A 22,395-nucleotide genomic window follows, 5' to 3' on the forward strand; every position below is an offset into this window, starting at 1 on the left:
ACAGCCTTGATGGGGCTACCCTGGGAGCTAGGGTCTGAGATTGATGACTCCAAGACAGAACAGTCTCCAGATGTGTGGCTGTCATCTCTGCTGGATTGTGCTGGAGCTATTAGGGTTGTTGGCTGGGTGTACTCTGCAGATTTTGTCACAGAGTTATTTTGGTTCTGCGGTGAAGAATATCTTTTCCCACGTCCTCTCGAGCCTCTCTTTGTCTTTCTGAAGATTCCAACAGACTTCAGTAGAATTATTGTGGATTTGTCAATTGGATAGATATTTCTTGGTTGGTATACAGCTAGAAGTCTCTCTGCTGAATATTGATGTTTACACATTATGATGGACAAGAGACAGCTCAGGGCTCCTGCTGAGATAGGTCCTATTTAGAGTCAAGGTGTGAAGTTTGTCAGCTGTGGCTGGTATCCTGCAGAGATCAAAGGGCCTTTATAGACTGAATTGTCCTTACACAGAGATGTATGGATGGAAAGCATGAATTTGAAAACACAGTTCTTTGTTTAGGAATTTGAAAAAATATAATGTATAATATATGTAGAAAAATATAGTCTATTGAGCATAGATGCTGTAGATAATCGATGAAAGTTACTCACAGGATGGGAGAGGGCAGGCACAAAGAGGCAGAAAGTCTTTAAGGTCTCAGGTCAATTCCAAGGAAGGTGTGCAGTGTTCAGCCGTGTGTGATACCAAGGAAGATCCAATCCAGCTTAAATATTTGCCATCCCAAGTAATCCAGGTGTTCTGAAAGGTTATAGGTGTTGCTGGAGAAGTGCTACATTAGAATCCACTGAAATTTCGGTCCAGTCTTTTCATTAAGAGGTTTAAAGTAGCAGAAATGAGATGTAATGTCTGGAGCAGCCTTAGAGAGCAGCAGCACCAGTCTGGGCGCGCTCAGTGTGTCCTGAGTGAGAAAAGGTTGGATGTGAGACATGTTTTTGAGTTGGAGATGACAGGAGCTGGTTACTTAGGATGTGAATGTGAGGATGAGGAATACAAGGGAGAGTAGCCAAATATTAATCCTAGGCACCGTGCTTTGGGAACTGAAGTTATAGGAATGTTATTAACATTTATTGCTATATCAGGCAGAGAAATGGACAGAGACAGTGGACAAATGATTTGTTCTGTTTTAAGAAGCGGTAGATCGTGAAAGAGGATATATCAGGCAAGCAGACAGAAACAGAGTGGGATCATCCACCAGGCAACCTAGGCAGGTGTTTGAGGCCTAGTGGGTGTCAAGGGGCTCATCAGCCACCTTCTCTGACCTCTTTGCACGTTAGCTTACCAAAAAGAGCACAAGGTGGCCCCAAATCTGCTACAAGATCCCCATTACATCTTAAATCACCTCTGGTCAGAAACACATGTGAGGAGGGAGTTAAGATCTGGGGCTGAGAGGTACAGTTGTGTATTGACCGCATATAATTGGTATTCAAACCCAAATCAGTTGATTAAGTTGCCAAAACAGTGCATGTAAATGGTGAAGAGGAGGGGGCCAAAGACAGAGCCTTGAAGTACCCCCACAGATAAAGGATGGGGAAATGAGATCTGATCTGAGTAAGAGACTGTGAAAGACCTCCCAGAGAGATAGGAAGATATCCAGGAGAGAGTGAGGTCCTTTGCACCTAAAAATGAAAGTATCTGTAGGAGTAAGGTGTGGTCAACAGTATCAAATTCTGATTATATATTAAGAAGGATGAGTATGAAATAATGGCCTTTGGATTTAGCAATAAGGATCATTGGCAACATTAGTAATAGCTGTTTCTGTGGAGTGGTTAGAGTGAAAGCCAGACTTGAACTGATCAAGCAGGGAGTTAGCAGCTAAATAATGTCACACATATGATGATGTCATATGCTACACAGTGTATACCAACTCAGCAAACATACTTGTTCTGCACTTTCCTGTTCTTCAAAGAAATAATGGTTGGAAAGTGTTCTGGTTAAAGTCACTACCTCTTCTGAGGCCAGCATTTGATTTCTGGGAGTTCCTAAACCTGTATGATTTGAATTTGCAGAGAAAACAGAATGTGATCCAGAGAAAGAATTCAACTGTGCAAATCAAAGGTGCATTCCTCTAAGGAAGAAGTGTGATGGCTCTGATGACTGCTGGGACAGATCTGATGAACAGGACTGTGGTGAGTGTGTGAAGATTCTTGTTTAAATATATACTTTAAATATTTTTACTTTCAGCCTCTGTAAGATACAAAGGCCAAAAATAACTGGCATGTGCCAGGGTAATACTCATTTTTTTTTGGGGGGGTGGGGGGGGGGGTGGGGAGGAAGTCAATCAGAGTTGGACAAAGCCACGTACTGGGTGGCTGGGTGGTAAAAGATGGAGAAATAAAGTTGTGCATTTTGGCCAGCGTGGACATAAGGCCTGGAGAACCTGGCATGCACCAGTGTAATAATGCTAATAATAGCCACAATTTTTTTGTGTGGGCGGGTGGAAGTAAAGCCAATCAAAGTAGGACCAAGTGACACACTGGGTGGTGGCGGTTGGAGCGGGAAAGCTGTGCTTGTGGCCATGGTGGACATGAGGCCTGGAGTAACTGACATGCGCATAATGATAAAAAACTAATTAAATAAAGACCGAATTAGTACATGACAGTTCTGTAACCCTCCGGTATATATGGGTCATTCATTTGAATAAATGTCAAGTAATCAATACTGCTGTGTGATAGGCAACTTCACTTGTCTGTCCTAATCCCTTCAGCTGCACTGAATGTCCTTTCTGACAGGACACTGGAGGTGAGGCAAGCCAACAGCTCCATGGCATATTGCAACAGGTCTGGCCAAAGGTCACACCTACATACACAGAAGTTCAGAGGTTCCTCGCTCCTCAGAGTGTCCACAGTGATCGTTAACCCCAGGTAGTCAGATAAGTGTTGGTTGCAGGGCCGGTTCTAAAAAGGGACATATGAGGGGGCAGTCAGAAATGTGAAGGGGGCATCATGTTCGAGCAGATTTTGTTTTAAAGGGAACCAGAGAGAATGGCCAGATAAAATAGAAAAAGATTTTATTTCATACCTGGGGCTTCTTCCAGCCCCATAAGCCTGGATCGCTCCCACGCCGCCATCCTCCGCTTCCTGGATCCGCCAGTACCGGGCCCATCACTTCCGGCGGACGCGGCCAATTGTCCGCATCACAGGGGCTCCCTCCATACCCGTACGCATGCGGCTGCGCAGTAGGCAGCCACATGTGTAACAGTATGGAGAGAGCACCCTGTGATGCGGAGAATTGGCCGCGTCCGCCGGCCGACTGGCCGACTGGCCGACTGGCGGTAATGACGGGACCCGGTATCGGTGTATCCTGGCAGAGGAGGATGGTGGCGTGGGAGCGATCCATGCGTACGGGGCTAGAGGAAGCCCCAGGTATGTATACTTCATCCTCTCTGGCTCCCTTTAAGTAATGGTAGGCCCGTCACTTCCGGCGGACGCGGCCAATTGTCCGCATCACAGGGGCTCCCTCCATACCCGTACGCATGCGGCTGCGCAGTAGGCAGCCACATGTGTAACAGTATGGAGAGAGCACCCTGTGATGCAGAGAATTGGCCGCGTCCGCCGGCCGACTGGCCGACTGGCGGTAATGACGGGACCCGGTATCGGCAGATCCAGGCAGAGGAGGACGGTGGCGTGGGAGCGATCCGTGCGTACGGGGCTAGAGGAAGCCCCAGGTATGTATACTTCATCCTCTCTGGTTCCCTTTAAGTAATGGTAGTGCGGTAAAAAATAAGTGTGGTCATGACATCATGTGGGCGGAGCTAACTGTAATGCAATGCGTAACAGTGAGGCGGCAATGCAATAACCGTTACTTCCAACACATGAAATGCAAGAACCATTACCTCCAACACATAAAATGCAACAACTGTTTTCTCCGACACATGAAATGCAAGAAATATTACCTCTGACTAGGGGTGCTCAGAAAATTCCGCGGAATTATTAATTCCGTGATTCCGGCCGGAATTGGATTAATTCCGATTCCGGTAGTCGAAATGGAATTCCGCAGAAATTTTATAATTCCGGCGGAATTTTCCACAAAACACTCTCACTCTCACACTCCTCCATCCCTCCATCCCTTATATCATCTAGTACAGAATTGCAGATTTTCAAAACAGCTTATATACCATAGCTGGGATTTGAACCCAGGACTCAGTGTGTAGTAGGTATCTGTCTTACCCTCTAGACCATGAACCACACTACATGCTAAAGCTGGCCTAGCATAAAGCATACTACCATTATGATCAATTCGATAGTAAAAGTAGCATGATTAAGGATTTGTACTTTTTGAAAAGCATGCTTATATACCATAGCTGGGATTTGAACCCAGGACCAGTGGTGCTCACCGCCAGGTCGTGATCACGCTTAGGCGTGGATTCACGACCATTTTGACGCATTCCGCCTCGGACACGCTAAGCCGTGAATAGATTTTCAACCACGAAAATCTGCTTCGGCTATGCGTGAATGCGGACAGAAATCCGCATTCACGCTCGTGAAACCCGGTGCTGAAGTCGTGGTTTGCGGAAATGCGTCAAACTATGCGGAAGTGACACATTGCAGGCCAATCAGAGTGCCCCAGCCAGGCCCTAGCAACCAATCACAGGAGGGGAGCTATGCAAGGGCGTAGGGCCCGTGGTCGCAGCGGTCGCCTTGGCGGCCGGGCCCGGCTCCTGAGGAGGTGGGGGAGGGGCCCGGGGGGCCCATCTCCGTTTGGAGGGCCATGCGCCCGTTCGCGCTGGTAGGAGGGAGCCGCAGCCGCGGGGAGGGCAGCCCGACCTCTCCCTCCCTTCCTCTCCCCGGGGCCCCCCCTCAGATGCAGAGTAAGCGGCTAACGGAAGCGCTATAGGCAGAACTCACCTCCCTGCGTTCCACTCGTCGCTGATCTCCTCTCTGGCTGGCTCTGCATAGATGTTGTTACACACGCAGCTTCCGGCTAAACAGGAAGCTGCGTGTGTAAGCATCTATGCAGAGCCAGCCAGAGAGGAGATCAGCGGCGATTGGAACCAGGGACGGAGGTGAGTTCTGCCTATAGCGCTTCCGTTAGCCGCTTACTCTGCATCTGAGGGGGGGCCCCGGGGAGAGGAAGGGAGGGAGAGGTCGGGCTGCCCTCCCCGCGGCTGCGGCCCCCCCCTCCATTATGGGGACGGGCAGCTACCTAATCTATCCTGGGGGCACAGCTACCTAATCTATCCTGGGGGGCACCTACCTAATCTATCCTGGGGGGCACCTGCCTAATCTAACCTAATCCTGGGGGGCAGCTACCTAATCTAACCTATACTGGGGGGCACCTACCTAATCTAACCTATACTGGGGGGCAGCTACCTAATCTATCCTGGGGGCAGCTACCTAATCTATCCTGGGGGGCACCTACCTAATCTAACCTAATCCTGGGGGGCAGCTACCTAATCTAACCTATACTGGGGGGCACCTACCTAATCTATCCTGGGGGCACCTACCTAATCTATCCTGGGGGCAGCTACCTAATCTATCCTGGGGGGCACCTACCTAATCTAACCTAATCCTGGGGGGCAGCTACCTAATCTAACCTATACTGGGGGGCACCTACCTAATCTATCCTGGGGGCAGCTACCTAATCTATCCTGGGGGGCAGCTATCTAATCTAACCTAATCCTGGGGGGCAGCTACCTAATCTAACCTATACTGGGGGGCACCTACCTAATCTCTCCTGGGGGCAGCTACCTAATCTATCCTGGGGGGCACCTACCTAATCTAACCTAATCCTGGGGGGCAGCTACCTAATCTAACCTATACTGGGGGGCACCTACCTAATCTATCCTGGGGGCAGCTACCTAATCTATTCTGGGGGGCAGCTACCTATCTAACCTATACTGGGAGGCACCTACCTAATCTATCCTGGGGGCAGCTACCTAATCTATCCTGGGGGGCAGCTACCTAATCTAACCTAATCCTGGGGGGCAGCTACCTAATCTATCCTGGGGGGCAGCTACCTAATCTAACCTAATCCTGGGGGGCAGCTACCTAATCTATCCTGGGGGGCACCTACCTATTCTAACCTAATCCTGGGGGGCAGCTATCTAATCTATCCTGGGGGGCAGCTACCTAATCTATCCTGGGGGGCAGCTACCTAATCTATCCTGGGGGGAAGCTACCTAATCTATCCTGGGGGGCAGCTACCTCATCTAACCTATACTGGGGGGCACCTACCTAATCTATCCTGGGGGCAGCTACCTAATCTATCCTGGGGGGCAGCTACCTAATCTAACCTATACTGGGGGGCAGCTACCTAATCTAACCTATACTAGGGGGCACCGACCTAATCTAATTTATACTGGGGGCACCTACCTATCTAACCTATACTGGGGGCACTTACTTATCTAACCTGTATTGGGGGCACCTAGCTAGCCTATACAGGTGGCAACTAAACTGGCTACCTATATTGGAGGCACCTACCTAACTAACCTATACTGGGGGCACCTACCTATCTAACCTATGCTGGGGGCAACTATTCTGGCTACCTATATTAGAGGCACCCACCTAGCTAACCTGTATTGGGGGCACCTATCTATCTAACTTATACCGGCGGCGCCTGCCTATCTCACCTATACCGGGGGCAACTATACTGGCTTACCTATGCCTGACTACCTATACTGGGGGTACCTATAGCTGGCTATAGGGATTTTGATATGTGTGTGCATCTGTCGGGTGTTGTCGGGGGAGGGGGGGCTGTTGTTGCCGGGGGGGGGCCCACATCCAGATTCCGCATCGGGGCCCAGAGGTTTGTAGCTACGCCACTGGAGCTATGCCCTCCCCTCCTGAATATAAAGCGGCGGCCATGATGGAAAAGCTCTGTCCTTGCTAGACTGTGGTGCTGAGAGGATTATCTCCAGGCCATTGTTGTTTGAGCAAGTGCTTTTATTGTGTTAAAAACAAAGCGTTTTTTTTTGCTAACACTGCTCTTATACTGTACACAGTTAGCTAGTCAGTGAGTGATTGCTGTAGTTAGTTGTAGTCAGCAGGGGCATAGGAATAGGCCCTGCAGCCCCTGCGCCCGCGGGGGGGCCCGGCCCCCCCCCTGGGGCCCGCTCGGGCCGTTTTGTGGGTGCTGGAGGGGTGGCAGCATGAGGGGAAAGCCTTGCCCACAGTCGGCAGGGAGAGGGGTAGTTCCCCCCTCTCCCTCACCTCGGGGCTCTCCCCTCTGCGCTCCCCTCCAGCTCGTAAGTGTCTGTGGGGCTGTGGTGGGCAGCGAGCGGCGGGCAGATACATACCTGCTTCCGTGCGTTCCATCGGAGACTTCTCCCTCTAGCGGCTGACGTCACTTCCGGAAGTGACGTCAGCAGCTAGAGGGAGAAGTCTCCGATGGAACGCACGGAAGCAGGTATGTATCTGCCCGCCGCTCGCTGCCCACCACAGCCCCACAGACACTTACGAGCTGGAGGGGAGCTGGAGGGGAGAGCCCCGAGGTGAGGGAGAGGGGGGAACTACCCCTCTCCCCGCCGACTGTGGGCAAGGCTTTCCCCTCATGCTGCCACCCCTCCAGCACCCACAAAACGGCCGCGAGCGGGCCCCGGGGGGGGGGGGGCGGCTCCGAAAATCTGCAGGGGGGCCCGGTGGGGCCTAGTTATGCCCCTGGTAGTCAGTGTAGTGTAGTGGGAGTGTGGGAGTCTAGTGATTATTTAACTGTGTGTAGTGCTGTGCAGGCAGGTTCAGTGCTGCAGTGTAGTGGGAGTGGGGATCATCTGTGTGTAGTGCAGGCAGGCAGGTTAGTGCAGCTGCAGTGTTCACTTGTATATTCCAGTGACAGTAATACACTTGTACTATTTGCAGGCAGCCAGTCACACCGCCGGCGCCGCCACTCTCTGCCAGCGCTGTTCATTCATTCTGTCAGTGACCTTGTGCCGTGCCCAGTGCCCACTGCTCGCTCGCTGGCATATGAGCATCTCATTACACAGTGTGACATCCTTGTGTGCCCACTGCATCCTTCAGTGACCTAGTTGTATATCCAGTGCCCACTGCTGTGCCCACTGCATCCTTCAGTGACCTTGTACTGTGGCCACTGCATCCTTCAGTGACCTTGTACTGTGCCCACTGCATCCTTCAGTGACCTAGTTGTATATCCAGTGCCCACTGCTGTGCCCACTGCATCCTTCAGTGACCTTGTACTGTGGCCACTGCATCCTTCAGTGACCTAGTTGTATATCCAGTGCCCACTGCTGTGCCCACTGCATCCTTCAGTGACCTTGTACTGTGCCCACTGCATCCTTCAGTGACCTTGTACTGTGCCCACTGCATCCTTCAGTGACCTAGTTGTATATCCAGTGCCCACTGCTGTGCCCACTGCATCCTTCAGTGACCTTGTACTGTGGCCACTGCATCCTTCAGTGACCTAGTTGTATATCCAGTGCCCACTGCTGTGCCCACTGCATCCTTCAGTGACCTTGTACTGTGGCCACTGCATCCTTCAGTGACCTAGTTGTATATCCAGTGCCCACTGCTGTGCCCACTGCATCCTTCAGTGAACTTGTAATGTGCCCACTGCATCCTTCAGTGACCTTGTACTGTGCCCACTGCATCCTTCAGTGACCTAGTTGTATATCCAGTGCCCACTGCTGTGCCCACTGCATCCTTCAGTGACCTTGTACTGTGGCCACTGCATCCTTCAGTGACCTAGTTGTATATCCAGTGCCCACTGCTGTGCCCACTGCATCCTTCAGTGACCTTGTACTGTGGCCACTGCATCCTTCAGTGAGCTAGTTGTATATCCAGTGCCCACTGCTGTGCCCACTGCATCCTTCAGTGACCTTGTACTGTGGCCACTGCATCCTTCAGTGACCTAGTTGTATATCCAGTGCCCACTGCTGTGCCCACTGCATCCTTCAGTGACCTTGTACTGTGCCCACTGCATCCTTCAGTGACCTTGTACTGTGCCCACTGCATCCTTCAGTGACCTAGTTGTATATCCAGTGCCCACTGCTGTGCCCACTGCATCCTTCAGTGACCTTGTACTGTGGCCACTGCATCCTTCAGTGACCTAGTTGTATATCCAGTGCCCACTGCTGTGCACACTGCATCCTTCAGTGACCTTGTACTGTGGCCACTGCATCCTTCAGTGACCTTGTACTGTGCCCACTGCATCCAGTGATTCATTACTAGCAACATGTCTGGCAGGGTTTCGCGGGGTGAGAGGAAAGGGAGTTCAATTGCCTCAGCCACTTCTGGCACTGCTCCACGTCCAGGGAGAGGACGCCCAGCTGTACGTGGTCGTGATGCAGCAGAAAGGGGGGCAGCAAAGCCTGGGCCGAGTCAGCGGACGCCATTGTCCAAATATTTTAAAGTTTCTGGTCCCCGTGTGGTGGTTGAGCAAATGGAACCTGACGTACTCATGGACATCATGACTTCCTCCCAGACCTCTACTGTGAGCACCACTCCAAGCAGTAGCAGCAGCAGCCAACATCCCACGCTTGTTGTGACATCCACCCCAGCACCCACTGGTCAGCAGCCCTCCCAGGATGACAGCGTTCTGTCCCTCAGTCCGGCATCTGGGAACCTGCTGATGCAAGAAGCTCAGGACTTACTGGGGACTGATGTGGCAGAGATTGAGATCGGGCCACAATCACAAGCGTTGTTGAGTTCTGGTGATGAAGAAGAGGGGTCTGTGTCTGGGGATGTAGGGACAGAAGAGGAGGCGGGGGAGTCAGAGGAAGAGCTGGATTATGATGATGCTGCTGATGATGACAACGTTGTGGACCCTAACTATGTGCAGCCTGCTGAGTCCGTGGAAGAATGGTCAGAGCAGGATGACGAGTCACCTCGGCCTAGGCAAGGATATCGCCATATGTCAGGCAGGGGCATCGGCAGCAGTGGGCGTGGAGGAAGTAGACAGGACACTGCTTCAGCCGGCACCACCACCATGCAACCCCCGGCAACTACTACCACACATTGCTCCTCTGCACCCTCTGCTAGTGGGGGCCGCAGTAAATTAAAGTCACCAGTGTGGGATTGCTTTGAGGAATGTACTGATGACAAAAGGTATGCGGTGTGCAGGTTATGCAGCAAAAGATTGAGCCGTGGGAAAAGTCTGAGCAAGATGGGTACCTCATCCCTCCAGGGCCACCTGAGAAGCCGCCACTGCCGCGAGTATGCAGACTTTAAGAGGAAGCAGGCACTGCTGGCAGGGGTTCCTGAGAGCAGAAGGCCCACCAGCGCAGCAGCATCCTCCCTCCCTCAGGGTCGTGAATCCCCCACAGCAGCAGCAGTAGTAGCACGCAAGCGCTCTTCCACCTCGGCTGCTCAGGACACAGACATTGAGGCTGGCAGCCAGTGTTCGTCTCTCTCCTCTGTCTCCCCTGCATCCCAGCGTCGTCAGACCCTGCTGAGCAACACCTTTCAGGGTCTGACCAAGCCTCTGCCTCCAAGCCACAGGCGGATCCGCAAACTAAATGGCTTGCTGGCCCGGGCCATGGCATCACAGCTGCTTCCCTACTCCCTGGTGCAGGAGGGGAGCGCCATGCGGACGCTGCTCCAATTTGGCATCCCCGAGTGGCAAGTCCCCAGTCGCCACTATTTCAGCAGGAGCGCGATCCCAGCATTCTACAAGTTTGCGGTGGAAAACGTGGCCCGTTCCCTGGACTACTCTGTGGGCAAGCGGGTCCACGTGACCATGGACTCGTGGAGTAGCAGATTTGGGACAGGTCGCTACCTGTCCTTTACGGCCCACTGGGTGACACTGATGGAAGGGAGGGAGGACAAGAGCGCATCAGCCCAGCTAGTGGTGCCACCACGCGGGATCAGGGGGGATGCAGAAGGGTCCTGTCACGACACTCCCTCAGCACCCGGAAAGCAAGCCCGCCTCGGCAGCAGCAGCGCCAAGCCTCGGCACTGCCAAGCCCTTTTAAAATTGGTGACCCTGGGGAAGGAGAGGCTTACGGCCACCAACGTCCTGGCCGCCCTCAGGAAGCAGGAGCGGAGGTGGCTGACCCCCAGAGGCCTGGAAGTGGGGTATGTGGCAGCCGATAACGGGGCCAACCTGGTGGCAGCAGTGCAGCAGGGAAACCTCCAGCACATCCCCTGCTTGGCCCACATGCTCAATTTTGTGGTGCAGCGCTTCTTGCGCACCTATCAGGGGATGAGCGAGCTGCTGCAGGATGCCCGGGCGGTGGTACGCTTTTTCCGCCTGTCAGCCACTGCCTCTGCACTCTTGTCCACCTTACAGCAGCAGTATGGAAGGCCACAACACCGGCTGATCATCGACATGCCAGTTCACTGGAATTCGACTCTGGCCATGTTGGAGTGGCTGTGTCAGCACAGGCTGGCTGTTAGGGCCTACATGCTAGACCCAAGTGTCCCCAGCAACCAGCAAGTCCCCATGATTACTGCCACTCAGTGGACACTGATGCAGCAAGTATGCCTGGAGCTGAGTCCCTTCCTGGAGGCAAACAAGATGGTCAGTGAGGAGCGGGCCTCTGTGTGCCAGTGGGTGCCCTTGGTTTTTCTACTGGAGCAGGCAATGGACAATTTAATTGAGCGTGGGGATGAAGCCCTGAGGCAGTTGGAAGAACAGGAGCAGATGGCAGCACAGTCCAGCTCAGAGGAGGGCTCACAGCAGGTAGTGGAAGAGTTGGAGGTCCCTAACCTGAATGAGGAGGAGGAGGAGGAGCAGAGTGCAGCAGGCGTTGTACGTGGATGACGGTTTGAGGAGGACAACGACATGGCACAGGAAGAGGACAGGCATGTGTTATGGGACAATGGCGAGGATGAGGAAGATCTTGCTGGCAGGGCCCACTTGTTTCCCATGGCTGTGCACATGTTGCGCTGCCTTCACAGGGACCCCCGGGTGATCCAGATGCGTTCAAGGGAGGACATCTGGATTACCTTGATGCTTGATCCCCGTCTGAAGGGGAAGCTGGGAGACTTAATGACGCCATCCACCACCGAGCAACGCACAAGGGAGTTGAAGGAGGCCCTTGTGCGCAGACTACTGGAAGCATTCCCCCAGCCTTCCACCCCCACTGTAACTGCTCTGCCAAGCCAGCAAGAGGTGCCTGCCATTGCCACTAGCAGCACAACAACAACCACCAGCAGCAGCAGCAGCAACTGGCGCCCCGGAGACCTGAAGAGCCTAAGCAAGAGCGTGTATGCAGTGCAGCAGCCCAGAACAGAGGTGCCCGCCACAGCATCCACTACCAACCAGCACAAGCAACAACTGACCACCATGGTGTCTGACTATATGGGGTCATCCAGCGGGCTCAATGACACCGACAGCCCCGTGGACCCCTTGGAGTACTGGGTCAAGAGACTGGACATCTGGAGCGAGCTTTCCCAGTACGCCCTGGAACTCCTATCCTGCCCTCCTTCCAGTGTCCTCTCAGAGAGATGCTTTAGTGTGGCCGGTGGCGTGGTCACAGAGAAGCGCTCTCGGCTCTCCCACGCCTCTGTGGACAAACTCACCTTCCTGAAAATCAACCAGGCTTGGGTGGAAGGTGAGTTCCTGGCCCCTATTGTCGGACACAGGGGGACATGAAGTGGCTGCTGCATGTGCTGTTGTTAACTATGCCTGCCTTTATAAAGACATTTACTACCTGCCTAGTGCCTACCTTGGTTAATTTTTTGGTGGTATGGTACTACTACCAGTAAGTTGCCATGGTCCTCCTTCTGAGCTGCTGAACTGACCGCTTTGTCCTCCTGACTCAGTCGCTACTACACTCTGCGTTCACACTGCCCGGGTCACCGGGTGCATTTAATTTTTTGGCCAGCACTATGACGCTGTGCTACTACTACTGTGCTGCTGCTGCTGAACTGACCGCCCGCTTTGTCCTCCTGACTCAGTCGCTACTACACTCTGCGTTCACACTGCCCGGGTCACCGGGTGCATTTAATTTTTTGGCCAGCACTATGACGCTGTGCTACTACTACTGTGCTGCTGCTGCTGAACTGACCGCCCGCTTTGTCCTCCTGACTCAGTCGCTACTACACTCTGCGTTCACACTGCCCGGGTCACCGGGTGCATTTAATTTTTTGGCCAGCACTATGACGCTGTGCTACTACTACTGTGCTGCTGCTGCTGAACTGACCGCTGCTTTGTCCTCCTGACTCAGTCGCTACTACACTCTGCGTTCACACTGCCCGGGTCACCGGGTGCATTTAATTTTTTGGCCAGCACTATGACGCTGTGCTGCTACTACTACCACCAGTATGTTGCCGTGGTCCTTCTGTGCTGCTGAACTGACCGCCCGCATAGTCCTTCTCCTGACTCAGTCGCTACCACCACTGCACTCTGCGTTCACACTGCTCGTGTCCACTGACAACTCTGCTGCGATGTCATTGCTAATTGCTGCAAAAAAAACAAAAAAAAAATTACAAAAACCTCTCTGGAGCCTTTTTGCCGTCAGCCACTCATCCTCCTCCAGCGGTACCTTCGCCGCCAAGTGCCATTGGAACTCGCCTTCACCTCTTTGACTGCTTAACGCATATATCCCTTTTTAAAACCACTTATTACCAATTAATAGCCCCATTTAAAGTGTTGATTTCACTTTAAAATCCATTTTCTCTAGAAAAAAAAAATTTGGGGGAATGTTTTATGTTGAAGTTATGTTGCCCCTTATCACCTCGATAATCCATGCTATTTGGGGGACTGTAGCATGTATGGGGGCTTTGTTATTAACGTTAAAAGAAAATCCGCCTCCGGGCGTGAATCCACGCGTGATTACGCCATTCACGGGAAAAAATCCGCGTGGTTGCGTGGACACGACCGCAAATCCGCATGCGGCGGGGCCGAATGCGGATTTTTTTTTTCAACCACGCGGAATTCCGAATTCGTAGATGAGGCACATCCGAGCATCCCTGCCCAGGACTCAGTGTGTAGTAGGTATCTAGACCATGAACCACACTACATGGTAGCAGGTATCTGTCTTACCCACTAGACCATCAACCACACTCAGGGCCAGGCTGAGGCAGAAGCTGGAGCGGCTCCAGCCTCAGGGCGCAGTGTAGGAGGGGGTACACAATTCATTCAGCTGTCATTCCCAATTGTGTTTGAAGCAGAAAGAAATAAGAAAAGGTGATACATGGCAGCGACTGCAAGCCAGATAAGTAGAGATTAAGGTGTTGGGGGGGTTGGGGGCCCAGGGGCACCTCTTAGTGTAATAGCAATCAGTGTGTGACGGCTGGGGTGGGAGGGATGGGGGGGCGCACTTTGCTGTCTCAGCCTTGGGTGCTGAAGGACCTTGTCCAACCTCAGACCACACTACATGCTAAAGCTGGCCTAGCATGTACCATACTACCATTATGATCAATTCAATAGAAACTTTTTCTATTGAATTGATGCTACTGTGTAGCATGTAGTGTGGTTGATGGTCTAGGGCACAGGTGTCGAACTCCAGGCCTGGAGGGCCAGATCCATGCCAGTGTTTAGGATGGACTGAGAAAGAGAGGAATGTGTTCTACCTGATGGACCACACCTTTCCTGGCTCCGACCCATCAAATAATTTGAGCTGTGTCAAAAATGTGTGAGGACCTCGGCCCTCGAAGGACCGGTTTGACATCCCTGGTCTAGGGGGTAAGACAGATACCTACTACCATGTAGTGTGGTCGATGGTCTAGGGCAGGGGTCTGCAACCTTTAAGACATAAAGAGCCACTTGGACCCTGTCACAGGAGCCCTAGTGGCTGACCGCACTTAGCCTTCTAAACGGTGCCAGCGCACAGATCGTGCAAACTCTGGTCGCAGTCAATGCGCAGGAACCGTTAAGAATTAGCCGCAGACAACTCAGAAGGGAGCCTGTGAGACACGGGTAATTACAACGTCACCTACTGGTTCAGAGTAAACTGCCACCACTGCGGTTACCATGGGACCGTGGAGCCCACTAACTGACTGACTAGTCCTGCGAATAAAACGGTTAAACACACGGTATTCTGTCTAGCCAACAACAAACAAACAGTAGCGTATCTTCAGAGACCCGGGATCAGTTCTGTGTGTGCTGATAAGCAGGGTAGCGGAACAGTGAATGACTTGGAGGAAGTCTTTTATTCACACAATATAAATAATTAATATATACAGACAATTATTAAAATCACAATTATTAAGACGGTAATAGCCAGTATAAATAATAAAAGAAGGGAGAAAAATACTTAGTTCCTGGAAAGATGTCCTTTTTGTGGGAAAATCATCAGTTCAAGCAAAACGGTTTCAAGTTCTTAGAGTTCTTTGTTTCAGAGTAAAGTTCAGCAAGATTTAAAATCCAAACAAAATGGAGGATGTCCTTTGTTTCAGCTCTGTCAAGATGGCCACCACTTGTTCCTCATAGTGGCCGTGTGTCATGAAGATGGTAAAGGGAGGAATTGAGCCCGCCTGCTGGCTCTGTGCTTTTGATGAAGCTGGTTTGGGGGTGTGGCAGTGCCAGCCCCCTCTGAGCTACCAGCAAATGACAGTTCATTCCCTCTGAGAGATTTTAGAGCTAAACTTATGAATTGCTGTAACTCCTGAACCATACATGTTACATTTAGGGGGGTAACAGCTTCATACTTGGAGGAAAATACAGATTAATATGATATCCGACATGGCTAGTGCAGCAGATCAGGGTCCTGGGTAGATTCATACCTGGGTTGTAGGGGCCCCGGGCCCCTCTCGACTGGTATCAAGAGATCCAGCATGACCCTACAGATCCAAAGATACCGCTCTCATAACCACCCTATTTATTGTATTCTGTAAATGGGCAAAAGATTATATAGTACATTCATTTCTTCCTGCTAAGGCTGGAGTCAGCCTGACTGGAGTCCAGCTGTGTCTGCTCTTGGGATCTCCTTTTTTTTGAAAGGCCCTGTTGGCTCCTTCAATTAACATCTGAATGTGAGATCAGCTAGGTGTCACCTTATACCTGATGGATGGGCCATCAGCACAGCTTGAAGCCAGGGACTCTCTGGGCCCAGACTCATTAGCATATCAAAAGAGCCATCCAGCCTTTAGGATGGTGCTCTCTCTGCTAAGAAAAGGACTCCAGCTCCCACTACACACTCAACCCAGATTGTATCGATTTGAAGCGCAATCGATGCAGGGAATCGAGTGCGATCGCTTTTTGTTCACGGGCGGTTACAGGACGCGCCTGCGGCTCCGCAACAGTCCGTGACAGCCCTCCCTGGGGAGAAGGCAGATAGACATTCATCAGCAAGATGTGTGTCGTTGCCGCTAACCTGCGAGATCTGATCTAGTTCCCCGTTGCAACGGGATAGCCCGTCGGCGTTCTGGTGTCGGCTGCCTGCCTTGTGTTGAATCGTGAAGTCATACTGCTGTAATGACAGGCTCCAACGTAAGAGCTTGCCATTGGTCCCAGCAGTGCGGTTCAGCCAACTCAGGGGATTATGGTCGGTAATGATCGTGAAGGAGCGGCCGTACAGATACGATTGTAGTTTCTGTAGGGCCCACACGATCGCTAGGCACTCCTTTTCAGTTGTGGAGTAGGCTACCTCTCGGGGCAGGAGCTTCCGGCTCAGGTAGAGGATAGGGTGTTCATCTCCTTTTCCATCCACCTGGCTGAGGACTGCGCCGAGACCGTAGTCAGAGGCATCGGTTTGTACAACAAACCGACGACTGAAGTCTGGGGCTTGAAGCACCGGGGCGCTTGCGAGTGCCTGCTTCAAGGCTTGGAAGGCGTTCTCGCAAGCGGGGGTCCAGCTAACAACCTTGGGGTGTTTCTTGCTAGTGGCATCGGTCAGGGGTTTCGCCAAGGTACTATAGGCTGGAACAAATTTCCTATAGTAGCCGGCGGTCCCCAGGAACGCCTGGACCTGCTTTTTCGTGATAGGCCGAGGCCATGCCAGGATGGCGTCAACCTTTCCCGTGTCAGGTTTCAGGGTGTTACCCCCCACCCAGTGACCTAAGTACTGCACCTCGGTCATACCAATCTGACACTTACTCGGCTTAACTGTCAGATTGGCTGCGGCCAGCCTCTCTAGTACCTGGGACAGGTGTTTGAGGTGTTCCTCCCAGGTGGGGCTGAACACCGCAATGTCATCCAAGTACGCTACAGCGAACCCTTGCAGTCCCTCCAGCAGGTCGTTTACGGCCCGCTGAAACGTGGCAGGAGCGTTCTTCATCCCAAAGGGCATCATCGTGAACTCGAAGAGGCCAAAAGGGGTGATGAAGGCCGACTTCTGCCTCGCGTCAGGTGCAAGTGGTATCTGCCAGTACCCCCGGCTCAGATCCATGATTGATAGGTACCTGGCGGACGCCAGCGTATCCAACAACTCATCGATGCGAGGCATGGGGTAGGCGTCTGTAGTGGTGATGGCGTTCAACTTCCTGTAGTCCACGCAGAACCGAGTTGTCTGGTCCTTCTTGGGGACCAGGACAACAGGGGCTGCCCAGGCACTACAGGACTTTTGAACCACCCCTAGCTCCAGCTAGTGTTGGGCGAACAGTGTTCGCCACTGTTCGGGTTCTGCAGAACATCACCCTGTTCGGGTGATGTTCGAGTTCGGCCGAACACCTGACGGTGCTCGGCCAAACCGTTCGGCCATATGGCCGAACTAAGAGCGCATGGCCGAACGTTCGGCTAGCGCTGTGATTGGCCGAACGGGTCACGTGGTTCGGACCCGAACGCGCTCTGATTGGCCGAACGGTCACGTGGTTCGGGTAAATAAATACCCGAACCACGTCATATCTCCGCCATTTGTCTGTGGGTTTAGCTTTGGGTAGGCAGGCAGGGTAGTTCGCGCTCCAGCCACGCTAGCCAGGGTCCCCCCTGTCATTGTGTCACTGCTGGGAACAGTAGTACACCGCTTGCTCAGCCACACTATATAGCATTCTGTTTACTGCCACTCTGTGTACCTCGCTCAGCCACACTATATAGCATTCTGTTTACTGCCACTCTGTGTCTGCTGGGAATAGTAGTACACCGCTTGCTCAGCCACACTATATAGCATTCTGTTTACTGCCACTCTGTGTACCTCGCTCAGCCACACTATATAGCATTCTGTTTACTGCCACTCTGTGTCTGCTGGGAATAGTGGTACACCGCTCGCTCAGCCACACTATATAGCATTCTGTTCACTGTTCTGTGTCTGCTTGGAATAGTGGTACACCGCTCGCTCAGCCACACTATATAGCATTCTGTTTACTGTTCTGTGTCTGCTGGGAATAGTGGTACACCGCTCGCTCAGCCACACTATATAGCATTCTGTTTACTGTTCTGTGTCTGCTGGGAATAGTGGTACACCGCTCGCTCAGCCACACTATATAGCATTCTGTTCACTGTTCTGTGTCTGCTGGGAATAGTGGTACACCGCTCGCTCAGCCACACTATATAGCATTCTGTTCACTGTTCTGTGTCTGCTGGGAATAGTGGTACACCGCTCGCTCAGCCACACTATATAGCATTCTGTTCACTGTTCTGTGTCTGCTGGGAATAGTGGTACACCGCTCGCTCAGCCACACTATATAGCATTCTGTTTACTGTTCTGTGTCTGCTGGGAATAGTGGTACACCGCTCGCTCAGCCACACTATATAGCATTCTGTTTACTGTTCTGTGTCTGCTGGGAATAGTGGTACACCGCTCGCTCAGCCACACTATATAGCATTCTGTTTACTGCCACTGAACGTTCGGCTAGCGCTGTGATTGGCCGAACGGGTCACGTGGTTCGGACCCGAACGCGCTCTGATTGGCCGAACGGTCACGTGGTTCGGGTAAATAAATACCCGAACCACGTCATATCTCCGCCATTTGTCTGTGGGTTTAGCTTTGGGTAGGCAGGCAGGGTAGTTCGCGCTCCAGCCACGCTAGCCAGGGTCCCCCCTGTCATTGTGTCACTGCTGGGAACAGTAGTACACCGCTTGCTCAGCCACACTATATAGCATTCTGTTTACTGCCACTCTGTGTACCTCGCTCAGCCACACTATATAGCATTCTGTTTACTGCCACTCTGTGTCTGCTGGGAATAGTAGTACACCGCTTGCTCAGCCACACTATATAGCATTCTGTTTACTGCCACTCTGTGTACCTCGCTCAGCCACACTATATAGCATTCTGTTTACTGCCACTCTGTGTCTGCTGGGAATAGTGGTACAACGCTCGCTCAGCCACACTATATAGCATTCTGTTCACTGTTCTGTGTCTGCTTGGAATAGTGGTACACCGCTCGCTCAGCCACACTATATAGCATTCTGTTTACTGTTCTGTGTCTGCTGGGAATAGTGGTACACCGCTCGCTCAGCCACACTATATAGCATTCTGTTTACTGTTCTGTGTCTGCTGGGAATAGTGGTACACCGCTCGCTCAGCCACACTATATAGCATTCTGTTCACTGTTCTGTGTCTGCTGGGAATAGTGGTACACCGCTCGCTCAGCCACACTATATAGCATTCTGTTCACTGTTCTGTGTCTGCTGGGAATAGTGGTACACCGCTCGCTCAGCCACACTATATAGCATTCTGTTTACTGTTGTGTGTCTGCTGGGAATAGTGGTACACCGCTCGCTCATCCACACTATATAGCATTCTGTTTACTGTTCTGTGTCTGCTGGGAATAGTGGTACACCGCTCGCTCATCCACACTATATAGCATTCTGTTCACTGTTCTGTGTCTGCTGGGAATAGTGGTACACCGCTCGCTCAGCCACACTATATAGCATTCTGTTCACTGTTCTGTGTCTGCTGGGAATAGTGGTACACCGCTCGCTCAGCCACACTATATAGCATTCTGTTCACTGTTCTGTGTCTGCTGGGAATAGTGGTACACCGCTCGCTCAGCCACACTATATAGCATTCTGTTTACTGTTCTGTGTCTGCTGGGAATAGTGGTACACCGCTCGCTCAGCCACACTATATAGCATTCTGTTTACTGTTCTGTGTCTGCTGGGAATAGTGGTACACCGCTCGCTCAGCCACACTATATAGCATTCTGTTTACTGTTCTGTGTCTGCTGGGAACAGTAGTACACCGCTCGCTCAGCCAGAGTATATAGCATTGTGTTTACTGCCACTCTGTGTACACCGCTCAGCCAGACTATATACCATTGTTTACTGACACTCTGTGTACACCGCTCAGCCAGACTATATACCATTGTTTACTGACACTCTGTGTACACGGCTCAGCCACACTATATAGCATTGTGTTTACTTCCACTCTGTGTCTGCTGGGAACAGTAGTACACCGCTCACCCGCCACTGTATAGCATTGTGCTCTGTGTCACTGCTGACAATAGTGGTACACCGCTCACCCACCACTGTATAGCATTTCTGTACTGCCACTGTACTGCTGCCAGTCAGCGTGTACTTTAAGGATAAGTGAAATGAGGAAGAAATCCGGTGAAAGAGGGAGGGGCAAGGGAAGAGGTGTTTCCCCTGACGGTTCACGTACAGGCCACAGGGGAGCACCCAAGAAAACCCACTCAATACTGCCCATGTTGTCCAGGACAACAACCCTCACAGATCCAAAAGAACAGGACCAGATAATTACTTGGATGACCTCTCAAGCGTCCAGCAGTGGGTTAAGCAGCACCAGCACATCACGCACGAGGTCCGAGTCCTCAGCCAGTTAAAGTCTGGGCTTTCTTTGAAGACTGCACTGAGGATGTTACCATGGCGATTTGCAAGGTGTGCAAGACCCGCCTGAGCAGGGGGAAAAGTATTAACAACCTCTCCACCACCAGCATGAGCCGCCACATTCTATCCAAACATCCCACTCTGTGGGCAAACGCGGCAGGACAGGGTACCACCAGCAACACTGCCTCCCTTGGGTTCACCAGACTCACCACCAGACCCGCCTCAGCAGCAGCAGTAGCCCAGCCATTGCGTGGTTCACAACATTCACAAACATCAGACGATGCTGACACTGTCACTTTCCGGACTAGTGCTCTTGAGGTCTCCCAGTGTTCATCAAACACAACAACCAACAGCCCTTCGGTGTGCAGCGCTACGGTTGAGTTGTCTGTCTCTGAGATGTTTGAGCACAAGAGGAAATTGCCAGCAAATGACCCCCGGGCCGTGGCAGTAACAGCCAGCCAGCATAGCCAAGCTTCTGGCCTGCGAAATGCTGCCATATCGAGTGGTGGAGACAAACAGCTTCAAGGGCATGATGTCAGTGGCCATCCCACGTTACGTGGTTCCCAGCCGCTACCACTTTGCGCGCTCTGCAGTGCCTGAGTTGCATGAGCACGTGGTCAGCTAAATAACCCGAAGCTTGAAGAATGCCGTTGCCTGCAAGGTTCACCTCACCACTGACACCTGGACGAGTGCGTTCGGCCAGGGTCGATACATCTCCCTTACCGCGCACTGGGTGAACCTTGTGGAGCCTGGCAGCGATTCCTCACCTGCTACGGCGCGGGTGTTGCCCACGCCGCAAACAGCTGGATAACAACAGCAGCACCTACCTCTCTGACTCCTTCTCCTCCAACGCATCTCAAAGCTGTACCTCATCCGGAAATGCTAACCCAGCACCAGCAGCAGTAGGATCGTGGAAGCAGTGCAGCACAGCTGTTGGCATGCGTCAGCAAGCGTTGCTGAAGCTGATCTGCCTTGGGGATAAGCAGCACACAGGGGAGGAAATTTGGAGGGGAATAAAGGAACAGACGGATTTGTGGCTGGCACCGCTGGACCTGAAACCGGGCATGAAGCTAGACACCTGGCACGAACTGGCAATGTACGCAATAGAGGTGCTGGCTTGCCCGGCAGCCAGCGTTATGTCGGAACGCTGTTTCAGTGCTGCCGGAGGCATCATCACAGATCGGCGTATCCGCCTCTCCACAGAAAATGCAGACCGTCTGACTCAAATTAAAATGAATCAATCCTGGATTGGAAACGACTACGCAACACTCCTGGACCCCAACCAAGTAACATGACCGATGAACATCTGGGATGGTTTAGCGTTTCCGGTCCCTGTTTATTGAACCTCTCATCTGTATTACATTTATGACTGCATGGCGGCAAAAAGCATTGCTGCTATATCCGCACGCTTTTTGTCCTCATGCAAGGCCTGGGTTGTTGTGTCTCACAAAGCGTGGCCTTCTCCTCCTGCGCCTCCTCCTGTTCCATCACGTGTGCTGCTGCTGCTGCTGCTGCTGCTGGGTTACCGTTGCCGGTCCCTGTTTATGGAACCTCTTATCTTTATTACATTTATGACTACATGGCGGTACAAAGCATGCTATCCGCACGCTTTTTGTCCTCATGCAAGGCCTGGGTTGTTGTGTCTCACAAAGCGTGGCCTTCTCCTCCTGCGCCTCCTCCTGTTCCATCACGTGTGCTGCTGCTGCTGCTGCTGCTGCTGGGTTACCGTTGCCGGTCCCTGTTTATGGAACCTCTTATCTTTATTACATTTATGACTACATGGCGGTACAAAGCATGCTATCCGCACGCTTTTTGTCCTCATGCAAGGCCTGGGTTGTTGTGTCTCACAAAGCGTGGCCTTCTCCTCCTGCGCCTCCTCCTGTT

General features: G+C 52.2%; 1 protein-coding gene across 9 annotated transcripts in view; it reads left to right on the top strand.

The window, feature by feature from the left end:
• The window catches only part of LOC137543610 (coagulation factor XIII B chain-like), a 214,306-nt gene that overhangs the window by 99,355 nt on the left and 92,556 nt on the right, over nt 1-22,395 (top strand). For all 9 annotated transcript variants that reach the window (XM_068264713.1, XM_068264719.1, XM_068264715.1 and 6 more), the window contains one exon: nt 2,019-2,138. In XM_068264713.1, coding sequence (XP_068120814.1) covers nt 2,019-2,138 — 120 coding nt within the window. The remainder of the gene's footprint in view (nt 1-2,018; nt 2,139-22,395) is intronic.

The sequence above is a fragment of the Hyperolius riggenbachi genome, unplaced genomic scaffold (genome assembly GCF_040937935.1).
Source record: "Hyperolius riggenbachi isolate aHypRig1 unplaced genomic scaffold, aHypRig1.pri scaffold_117, whole genome shotgun sequence".
Lineage (NCBI taxonomy): Eukaryota > Metazoa > Chordata > Amphibia > Anura > Hyperoliidae > Hyperolius > Hyperolius riggenbachi.